This window comes from Leptinotarsa decemlineata, unplaced genomic scaffold (assembly GCF_025532065.1).
Source record: "Leptinotarsa decemlineata unplaced genomic scaffold, Ldec_3_MD MMD2_tig00000199_RagTag_RagTag, whole genome shotgun sequence".
Lineage (NCBI taxonomy): Eukaryota > Metazoa > Arthropoda > Insecta > Coleoptera > Chrysomelidae > Leptinotarsa > Leptinotarsa decemlineata.
In genome coordinates, this window is record NW_027412544.1 from 18,011,248 (window position 1) to 18,023,708 (window position 12,461).

The 12,461-nt window shown below is 33.3% G+C and overlaps 1 protein-coding gene across 3 annotated transcripts in view; it reads left to right on the forward strand.

Moving 5' to 3' along the window:
* The window catches only part of sick (sickie), a 678,280-nt gene that overhangs the window by 592,545 nt on the left and 73,274 nt on the right, over nt 1-12,461 (forward strand). For all 3 annotated transcript variants that reach the window (XM_074173106.1, XM_074173104.1, XM_074173105.1), the window contains 2 exons: nt 612-814; nt 1,990-2,141. In XM_074173106.1, the coding sequence (XP_074029207.1) occupies nt 612-814; nt 1,990-2,141 (355 nt within the window). The remainder of the gene's footprint in view (nt 1-611; nt 815-1,989; nt 2,142-12,461) is intronic.

The window sequence follows — 12,461 nt, forward strand, 5'->3', positions numbered from 1 at the left end:
CTTCGAACTTCATTGTTAAAGAACTCTTTCATTTGGAGAACTGCGTTTATGTGGAATAAACTTCCTGAGAACGTTTTTCCAAATGGATTTAATCTCCAGCGATTCAATTTCCATGAGAATCACTACTTCCACAGATGCACCGCTTTTAGAGCGTCTTGAAGATTTTTCTGTATTGCTTATGTTTTGTCCTTAAAAAAATGACCAATCCAATCTTTAGACGCCCTCGGCAAAACATTAAATAACCAGGTCGAATATTCTGGAGCGTTTCCAATTTACCTCCATTCTAGCTTTTTATTATTCTCAATTATTCATCGCACAATTTTTTATTTATTGCAGTAAGATTTATTTTCGAATGCATCACTCTTGAAACCCGCCAGGATGAGCTTTGTTACAAATATTTTTGAAAAATACTGCCATTAGTTCACTGTATCCGAACTAGTAGTAGACAAAATGAAAATATTGAAATGATGTGTTTTCTATTTGAGTATTTAAATAAGTATTTTTCAAATTCGGCTAGTTTTCCGATAGGATATTTGGAAAACCATATTTGCAATAAAGCACCGCCACTAATAAAATTTCATTCATTGTGAACTTTTGCGCTTCTGTTTCAGATCAACCAAATCAGAGAAATTGTATCCCTCCATGTTACATAGAAATAATGAACCTGAAGCAGAACCTTACTATTGCCTTCCTATAGGAAGTCTGAGTCACTGGTCCCAGCCTACGAGTCCCGCACCAGGAACCGCCCGAACGTTTCCACTTTCTCCAACCCATTCAAGTACCCCTAGGCATAGCATACCTAAAAATGATGATAGTAAGTTTTTGTTGGTTTGTTATAGAGATAAAGTCCAGTATTGATAGTTCGGAGTAGTAAAAAAACGAAACTGTTGAACTTAGGAATTGAATGTTTCACTGAATAATTACATTCAAAATGCTTTCGTTTTGTGAGTAGCAAAAAACTTCGACTCAATATCCTTCTGAATATTGTCAAAAGCATAATAAAGTTATGGTCAGGGAATCTTTACAGAAAATATTTTTTATTGATAGCAAATTGATTCTTTGTGTTGGAAAAGAAAAGTTTTGGCTTTCTACTTCTCCATCTTGATACAAACAATGTGGGAATCTTCCAAAGAAAGAAAGGAAGGAATCAATTTCAAAAATTAAGTTTATACAAAAATGTGTAGGTCATGCATGTAAATTTCAGGCTCAAACTGGAAGAAAAAAACCCTCTCGAAACAGCTATTTTCATATAAACATTGAATTATATGAAAGAAAAATACTTTCGATAGAAAAACTTTTATATGAACGCTGAACTATACGAAAAACATTCTTTCTATTCCGTTTGTATTCCAAACATTTAGTAATGGAATTGAATCAGGAGTCCTAAACAATATAATTGATGAAAGAAGCGAATTTCACTTACAGGGAACACTGTCATCCTCACTGGTAGACATCTTGATGTTTTACCGTAAGACACTTGCCTTGTTGGCTCTTCAATACAGAATACGGATAATATTATTAAAAATATATGTCATCAAAAGTCGCAACGACAAAGGTATTTCTTCAATTTCGTGAAGATACTTTTGAAAGATAATCGTAGAACTGTTACGAACAATAACATATAATATGTTGATATCTTTAGATAGATAATTTCATGTAGAATGTGAAATCAAACTGATACAGGAGTTTCAAACACGCTACTTCGATGTTCTATGTGATACTTCACGAGACGAAACTCTGATCTCTGAAAAAAATTCTCGGTATTTTTATTCAAAAATCAATAACTTGGCGTGAAATCATCAAACTGATAGTAAAATAAAATGGTTGTTCCATTTGAAAAATATGTTTGCTATGCAACAATCTGTGCAACTGACCTATTTTCTTTCATATCAGCAGTGTCGATATATTGAGTGAATATGCGTATACATATATAGTTCCAAACTGACCTTCTATATCAGATCCAATTATAATTTATTTTCAATTTTTCAGTACATGGATCTTCCATAAGCTTGGTTTCAACGGCGTCTAGTCTTTATTCTTCTGCAGAAGAAAAACAGGCACATGAAATCCGAAAACTCAGGAGGGAATTGAACGAAGCTCAAGAAAAAGTTCATACTCTTACATCGCAACTCAGCACAAACGTGAGTAATTTCAGTATGTAATAATGTCGTCTAACAGAAACAAATATTTCAAAATATGGTTTGTTCAAACTAAATAACCCGATGAACTGTAACATTCACCATTTGAACTTTTTGTTTTCGAATAACCTATTCATTTATTTCATCTATTCCCATTTAGTGAGAAAAATCAAATAGTTTTGAGGGCCACTCTGCAGTAAACCTAAAAAAAACAAATATACAGAAATGAACTTTAAACGTTCAACCCAGTCTTGGATATACCTACACAGTAGATTGAATGGACTGACGCCTATCAGAAAACAAATACTCCCCTGGCTAATACCACGAAGGGCGTTGGATTATATCCGACAAGCGTCAGTGCAGAAATCTTCACAGAAAATTTCCTGCATATTATGCAATTGACCATACAACTGAAAGAGTCGACCTTCAATTTTGGAGCGGGCACACTTGCAGACCGGTTTCGGGCTCATTAGGCACTCGTCAGTACAAGATAGTGGTCGTCATCGACCTAAAGTCAATGATATTCCATAATTGAAAATCGGAATTCTTTCAAAGTATTTCATTCCTCTTCCTAAGTTGGAGCGAACAACAAAATGTCACCATCTAGTGGACGAGGTGCTAACCAACTGCATATCTGAAATTTGCCCTGCTCCTGCACTGACGCCTGTCGGATATGATCCATGGCCCTTCTTGGTATTAGCCAGGGGAGTAATTGTTTTCTGATAGGCGTCAGTCTATTCAACCTACTGTGTAGGTATATCCGAGACTAACTTGAACGTTCAAAGTTCATTTCTTTAGATTTGTGTACTGCCAGTCTTCAAGCATAGCCCACTGACTAATAAGAAAGTTTTTTAGAGAAATCAGACAAGTTTTGGATATGCAGTTGGTTAGTACCTCGTCCATTAGATGGAGTGACATTTTCTTGTTCGCTCCAACTTAGGATGAGGAATAAAATACTCTGAAAGAATTCCGATTTTCAATAATGGAATATCATTGACTTTCAGTCGATGATGGCCACTATCTTGCACTAACGAGTGGCTAATGAGTCCAAAACCGGTCTGCAAGTGTGCTCGTTCCAAAATCGAAGGTCGACTCTTTCATTTGCCATTTACATATGCAGAAAATTTTCTGTTAAGATTCCTGCACTGACGCTTGACGGATATAATCCAACGCCCTTCGTGGTATTAGCCAGTGGAGTAGTTGTTTTCTGATAGGCGTCAGTCCATTCAACCTACTGTGTAGGTATATCCGAGACTGGGTTTGAAGTTCATTTCTTTAGATTTGTTTACTGCCAATCTTCAAGCATAGATCACTGACTAATAATAAGTAAAAAAGAAGTCCTAGATCCCAAAAATGGATTTTGTTCCAATAGTATCCGAAAATAGAAAAATTTACTACAATTCAAGCTATAATCTCTATCTCTTGCCGCTTACGAGATCCCATGCATAAGTAAAGTTGAATTTGAATATTGCCCAATCCTTGAAGGTACAAAACGGCGATATTTTTCTAAACAACACCAATCTGCACCAAAATTGACTCTAAAGTTGACCCTGTACCGGAAGTTGCTTTTACTTTTTCACTCCCTTCCTCGGGGAGAAAAATGTATTATTGAAAATAAATCCCAGAATATTAGCAATATATTAGCGAGTGGGTGTACATTTTTCAACCAATAGTCCTTAATTTTCAGACGGATTTTCACAAATATCTGAAAAAGTACGTATTCTACCGAAAAAATCATTTTGTGTAAAAATGTGAATTTTGAACAAACAAATTGAATGGTGGGTTTATGTTATCTGTAAATCCAATGCAAATGCAGTAAAAGCTTGTTGAATGTTGGTTCTTATCCACTCACTTACTTAGTTAATATGTCCTTTATATCCGGAGTGAAAATGAAAATTGGTAAAGTTGTACCTGTTCATAAGAAATCTGACGCTCATCTTTTAGAAAATTATAGGCCTATCACTGTGCCCTCTGGTTTCTCAAAAATTTTCGAGTATGCATTTTTGCAAGAGTCATAGATTTTGTTGAAACTTATAAAATTATTTCTTCTACTCAACACGGCTTCCGATCTAGAAAATACACCATAACTGCCATCACAGCATTCTATGCATAAATTTTGAAACCATCGAAAACGGCAAATGCCCTATTGGGATATCTCATTGGGGCATTTGACTGGATTGAGTCTTTTACCAAAAACAGATGACAGTTTGTCTCAGTTACTCAAAATTTTAAAATTGGGGTTCCTCAAGGGTCTGTTTTGGAATCATTATCATTTATATTGAATTGTAATGATATGAAATCCGCAGTCGCTGATAAAACATGCATTATGTATGCGGATGATACTTCATTATTGGTATCTAATGAATGTGATATTTACTTGGAGGGTGAGTGTAATCGGACACTAAATAATTCAGTCTCATGGTGTAATTACAATTATCTGTATTTCAATTCAGGAAAAAACTTTTCAATTCGTTTTTACCATCGACAAAAACTTGTTCTAACATTGAAATAAATGCCAACAACAGCGTACTCTCTAATGTCAGTGAATGTAAATTTTTAGCGCTTACATTAGACCACTGTCTGAACTGAAAAGGACATTGTAGTCAACTCACCTCAAAATTATCATCTATTATATATTTGATGAGAAATCTCAAAATGATTTTAATCAGTGAACAAATATTGAGTTATTTCCATGCCCATGTAGAATCACGAATTAGATACGGCATTTAAATAAAATGAGTTCTACTCGACAATCTATGATCTTATTGACAAACATGTCCCCGTAACAAGAACAAAAACTGGGTTTCCCATATATTTCAAACGTGAAACTATTCAAATCATTGAAAAAAAAACCGAGTACACAAAAAATTTAAAATATACAAAAACCAAATCGACTATCTGGAATTCAAAAACCTGCGAGCGCGTTCTAAGGAACTCATTCGACCTGATTTTCTAGTAGTTATCACAGTAGATTTTCACAGTAGTTAATGCGTTGTATCCAACGCATTAACTACTGTGTAGTTAGGAACCAGTACCAGAGCACCAGCTCGGGTATTGCGACCGTTACCACTTCGCCTTTGAAAATATCTACCGCAGCAGTAGACGAAACGTCAGGTATGAAAACCTGTGGACCACGGCCAGAAAACCTAGAAAATAGCCTTCCTACAGTTATCTCTGACCGTGAAAGTTTACATTCTTCGATTAAACTGTGTAATGAAAAAAAATTGTTTGCATTGTTTGCTGCCGTATACCCAGAGCCTTTTATTCAGTTCCTGAAATCAAAATTCTCAATATATTTGAGCACAAAACTCCAAGCCATTTAAAAACCAACTTGGAAAGTAGCATAATGTAGATATTCGCGGCAAAACCCTATTTCTCTTATTCAACTACACATTCATAATGTATATGTATAAATCAAAATGAAATACAGTTTCACTTTCAAAGCAGGAGATACTTTTGCTTTATTCGGTATTTTGTGTCCAAGAGCGCTCTTATTTTAGAAAATCTTGTAGACCAGACAGCTCGTACCGCCATCTTTTTTTTTTTTCTAATATCACGCATGCCCAAAATGGCTTTTCATCGTTGTAATCCCTTGATATCTGAAACTCTATTGAATCTTTATGATTGAAACCCCATTATTTCTCTAGTGTTGTTCAAAAGTAATTGTTATTTTAGTTATTTAGTTATTTTATAAGGAAATAAATATTTCGAAATAAATCTCGAAATATTAATTTCTCCCAACTACCTACACAGTAGGGTGTGGTAAACCTCTGTCGAAAAACAACTACTTCCCCGACCGAAACAAAAAACTTAAAACAGTAATTAAATCATCAGCCAATAGTATTGAAACAATTTCTATATATTATCAGAACTAAATGAACTACAGCATTCGATACTAGGGTCTGAATATAATATTGTAATTCTTGTGGAATCCTGGCTGAATAAAAATTTTTGTAATGAGGAATTAGGTTTGAAAGGTTATAATATCTTTAGGTTAGATAGGGATAATACAGATAGTAATAAGAAGCGTGGTGGTGGTATTTTGATTGCTGTTAAATCTGAATTGAATGTGAAAACAATGAATTTGCCAAGGAATGAATTAGAACAATTATTTATTTTTCTCAATATTAAAAATCGTAAAGTAATAATTGGATGAATCTATATACCACCATCATCATCAAATGATATTTATGAACAGCACACGTATGATATTGACTATATTCTTGAAAACTATAGAGATTGTGAAATTATCCTATTTGGGGATTATAATATACCAAATGCGACTTGGTTCAACGATGATTTGTGTCTGAATGTCAATTGTCCAGATAACTCTCCCGCTATTGTGTTACAACACTCTTTTGACTACAACCTTCATCAATTGAACACCATTGCTAATAGCAGAAATATTACACTAGATTTAGTTTTTTCATCATTAAAAAATCTTTATATGAACGGTTATATGAACAAATTTGGATTGCTGTTTCCTAACAGTGCGCATCACACCGCAGTTACCTGCACCTGAAATTTGATACCTAACCGCAACTTAGATATGAAGAGTACTATTATGATTTTAAAAATGGTGATTATTATGGAATGAATAATTTTTTCACTAGTATTGATTGGAATAGTATTTTTTAAAGTACACCTAATATCGATCAAGCTGTTCAGAATCTATACGAAGTGATTTTCACTGCTGTTGACTTGTATGTACCATTAAAAAGATTTAAAACCTCTAACTTTCCCGTATGGTATAATTTTGAACTGAGAAAACAATTAATAGAAAAGAAAAAATCTCATAAAAGATACAAAAGTACAGGGTGCATTGAGCACTACCATCAATTTACTGACCTCCGAATTAGATGTAAAGAACTTCAGAAGCATTGCTATGAATCTTAAATTAAAAAAATCGAAAATGCTATTCCAAATGATTCTCGAAGCTTTTGGAAATATATAAACAATAAAAGAAAATTATATAACTTACTATCAACCATGTATTTGGAGTATATCACTTGCAATAGTAACAATGGTATTGTTGATCTTTTCGCAAATTATTTTTCTAATACCTATTCTGACGAAAAGGTTTTTCAAAATTCCGCAATACAAATGCACAGAGGAAAACTCTCAGCTGGTCCCGATATAAAAAACATAATAAATGAACACCAACATGGCTTTATATCTGGTAGATCCACCACTACGAATTTATTGCTTTATCAACATTTTCTTTTGAATAACCTAGAGGAAAAACACCAAATTGACTCTATTTATACTGATTCGTCTAAAGCCTTTGACAGGGTAAATCATTATCATCTCATGGCTAAGCTCCTAGCATCAGGCATCAATGGTAACGTGCCAAAATGGATAAAGAGTTATTTGGATAATAGAATGCAATATGTTAAATATGCTGGTTCCATATCATCACAAATTCCTGTAACGTCTGGTGTCCCTCAAGGATCGCATATAGGTTCAATACTCTTCATTCTTTTTGTAAACGATGTGTCGTATGTCATACCCCACAGCTATTATTCAATGTTTGCAGATGATCTCAAACTTTACAGGGTTGTAGATAACTTTTATGATGCAGAACTGTTACAGATAGATTTGAATAACTGTGATGTGTGATGAAAATGTGCTTCATTCAAATATAAATAAATGTTATTAAATAACATTTTCAAGAGCATATAAAATCAAAAACATTAATCTAACGTCGACTAACAGCGTTCGGGACTTGGGAGTGTTGTTTGATAGCAAAGTAACCTTTAAAGGTCATATTGATCACATTACATCTAAATGACTCAAATTATTGGGATTTGTTCAACGATCTACAGATAAATTTTCTATATATACCTTTAAAATATTGTACTGTTCCTTGGTACGCTCGATCTTGGAAAATAATTGCGTGATATAGAGTCCTCTATATCAGACAGATATATCTATGATTGAGAAAGTACAAAACAATTTTCTGAGATCATGTGCATTTAAGCTCGGTTATCTGAGGTCCGACTATGAGTACTCAGACATTCTGCTTCTTTTGAATTTATCTACTTTGGAGCACCGCCGAGCTGAAATTGATGTAAGACTTCTTCATAAAGTTATAATTGGTGATATGAACTGTCCATTTCTAACACAAATGATTAACTTCAATGTAAATTCAAGAAGAACCAGAGTGTCGGAGTTGTTTAAAGTTCCTTACCATTCTACTAGCTATGGCCTAAATGAAACCATCACTAGGATGCTGAGGTTTGCAAATAAGAACAGCAGCTATATTGATTTGTTTGACTCATCCTTGTACTCTTTTAAAAATCAGGTTAATCGTATTGTCCTACTATGAAGAAACTGCTGATTATTATTATTATTAATTATATGTATAATTATTATTCAATTGTTTATTTTTTCAATCACACTATTTATGTGTTCATTGTATAATGGCAAGTCCGTAAATAAATTAATAAAATGAAAAATAATACCAGGCTAGATATTAAATTATATCCGACAGACATTTATGCAAGATTCCACACCGAGACTAGTCTCGTATATGTTTCTCGTTCATCCAGCAGTAGGACCATGCTGAAATTATTCAAGTAGATCACCTGCAGACCGCGGTTTCAAGGTATTTCCTCTCGTCAGATCACGAAAGATCCTACCCAGATAGCAAAGTGTCTGGGACTCGATAAATTTCACCACGGCTCGGCTACATGTATGAAATCTTCGTCTGAGAGGAAGATTGTTAACTAGTAACAACTCCATCTCGTGAACAAAGCCCCAAGCGGGGAAGAAACATCCCATATATCAAAACTTCAACCATGTAAGGGATGGTTGGTATCTGATTTTATTTTAGTGAAACTGAAAGTCTGAATAAAACCAAATAAAGTGTTATTGATCGTCGGATTTGCGTGAAAATTTTACCCACTACACGAAGTATCAATTCACTATGATAGGAAATTGGCATTCTAATGAAAACCAAATTCAGAAACAAATAACAAAATAAATAATGAATTTTTCATTCTAGACGCGTTTCGCCAATAATTCAATAATTGTAATCGGTAGTGCTGGTAGTTAATACCAATGAAGCTACGGTGTTAGTGATACGCTTCTAGAATAAAAATTTTATTTGGGAAAATTGCTTGATTATTATTATGGATAGTGTTATCAATTTCATCAACAGGTCAGTGTATTCATGAAAAATAAATTGATTTCAACAAGAAATCGACTTGCTCATTCTGTTCAATTATCATCATTAAATCGATATAAAAACAAGTAATAATGGACAACCAGTTATTTTATTTTTTTAACACTAATTACTGCATGTTTCAACTAACGAATGTCTGCAGGCCGCGACACCGATGATTATTTTATAATAGTAGATTCAGAAGCCGAAGAGTTACTGCATATCCGGAAATCTGATGATAATTACAATGCAGGTTGGGTATTCTCATGATTTGGACCCTTACAGTGAAAAAAAAAGTTTTAATTTCAAGGCAAACATGAAACCATCAGTGTTGACATATGTCTGGATTATCAGAGATAATCATCTACCATACAGATGATATGAAAATGATCTTTACTTGTCCCCGCTTCATTTCCAATTCTCAAACTCAGCAATTCTTATTCTTTCTATATTCACATAATTTTGAAAGGGGTTGAAGCATATCAAGTGATTTGTGCCTTTTAAAATTCAGATATCAACACCACTTTATTTGGGGCCGCTTTTACTGGACTTTACAAGTTGTTGGAGTTGTTTCTGGATGTTACGAATTTTGATCTGATGATGTATGTTATTTTTATTTCAATTCTATGAATATAAAAAATTCAATTTTTTTTTAATTTTTCGTAATGTTTGTATTTCTTTTTCGTTAGTAAGCTAACAGTATGCCTTACTTCGTTGTCAGTGTTTTGTTTCCAGTTAACGATTCTAGAGATGATGTCTCTAAGTATGCCATGACTGGATTCGGATTTTAGATATCGATGTTGGTACCTTGAAAATGTTGGTCGAGATCTGAAAGTTTATATTATTTCAAAATGAAGTATCGTACAAAGAGCTGATATATAAGTATAGGTCAATACTTAATGAAAAATTCTGGGTAATTTTACATAACCCAGGGTGTTTTCCACAGTGGGAAGAAGAAATACTGAAAGATAAAGTTGTAAAGATTCGACAGGTTTCTTGAAATTTTGATTTCTGAAATAATGAAAAGTAATATTAAAATTTTCTCAATTTCGTCTGAAATTAACATACATATTATGCAGAGAGAATCAGAACAGCTAAAACAAAACTGGGCTCTAGTGAATGATAATAGGGGTAAAAATAAGGCCAATCCCATTAAAACTAACCTATCTCCAGAAGATCTCAATGATTTCTAATGCTCTATTGGTGAAAAACTAAAAGAGAACATAAAAGCTAGCTGTGACCCCTTGGAATACCTTAAAAATGTAAATTTGTTGAAAACTTTATTCTTACAGATACGGATGTACATGAGCTTATAGAGATGATAAATTGAATCAAAAATAAAAATTCGGCGGATATGGATGGAATGTCTGTAAACATATTTGAAAATCTACTTTTAAGTGCATTACATGTTCTGGTTGAATGCATTAATAAATCATTCAGGTATGGTATATTTCCCACATGTTTGAAAGTAGCTGTGGTTATTCCATTACATAAGGGCGGAGATCTGGAAGACCCCTCAAATGAGCCTTTTTCCTGAGAATAGTACAGCGAACGTGTCACGAGAGGCAGCACTAGTAGTAGGGACAAACATAAACTATTAACATGTAAAACAATGTTATTTACGTAATATCAATTAATTATTTAAAATATAAATTTGATATAAAACATTATATTGTGCTAGTATAATGCCAACAAAGCACTGCTGTTTTGCGAATTGTACGTCGTATAATCGAAATCCGGAAGAAAACGTGTTTTTTATACCATTTCTGTTTAAAAAAATCTCTTTTTCCTCTGTTTTTCCGTTAATCAACTGTCGCCCCTATACGAACGACAACTCTCAGAAGTTGAAAAACTTGTGCGAGCTAAGGACTAACGAGGTCTTATTTTTTAACGTGTGATTCCTAACACGGTTGTAGAATCATCCCAGTTTCAACCAGATAAATTATTTCGAGGAAAATTACTGGTCGAGGCAGAAATCGAATCCACTGTCTTCCAATCGTGAGTCGGGCGTACTACCACCGCGGCCAATTCCACAACTGAGGTTATAAAACCTCATATTAATGAGATTAGATGTAAGAAATGGATACATGCTTCGAGGAGAGTGGATTTAACAGTGCAAAAAATTAATAAATATTCATATGTATGCTCTAAACATGAAATGAATAGTAAATTTTTCATAGTTAATTTCCATTGATTAGAAAGAGACATATAACCTCAGTCGTGAATTATATTCATTTATTATATTTAATTAAATTTATTTCATTAACATCTATATTTGATTCATATTTCACTCGGAAATAAACCTGAAATTCATAATTATTTTAAATTTCTTTTATTACAGTTTGAATCTACCGCTACTCTTTTACTAGAGTCTGTATATTAACCTCTCTATTAATTCACTTTTTTTCCAATTACTATCAAATTACGGCATGCAAGCTAATGTTTTAATGTTATGTTGTAAAATGTTGCAACATTGTTATCCTTTACAGTTGCAAATTTGAGTTTTACTCCAGGAACATTTTCTTCTGTTGAAAACATTCTTTTTTAATTGTACTTTACCATACTTCGATATGAGGATTAGGCAGTGTTTATCCCTACCGAATCTAGCTATCTGCTATCTAGCCTTCAGTTCGGTTTTCAAAGTTCGAAAAATACCACAGATGCCATTTTCTCTTTTCTAAGAAAATGCATACTCTACCATAAAAGATGGCAAGGTTGTTGCAGCAGTGTTTTGTGATTTCTCGAAAGTTTTCGATTGTGTTAGAGAGAGAGAGAGAGAGAAAGTACTTTATTGTTCATGAATAACATCATGGTTACAAAGTTGAAAAATTAAAAAAAAAAAAATATAAAATATACATAGCACTGATACCAGAGAAAATATGTCAACAACAATTAAACTTGTTAATAAAAGGTAACATGTCACACTTAATACTATATAAATCTACACAACTATACATAATAAAAGATGAGCAACACTATGCGACATATGGAAATTAAAAAAGGATTATTCTAGTATTTCACTAAAGTATTCATTCAGACTGTAATAGGCTCTGTCTAATAATAGATTTTTTACTGCTCTTTTGAATTTATAGAAGGATCCAATGGTTTTTATTGCAAGTGGTAAGTGATTATATATTTTGCCACCTTTGTAGATAAAA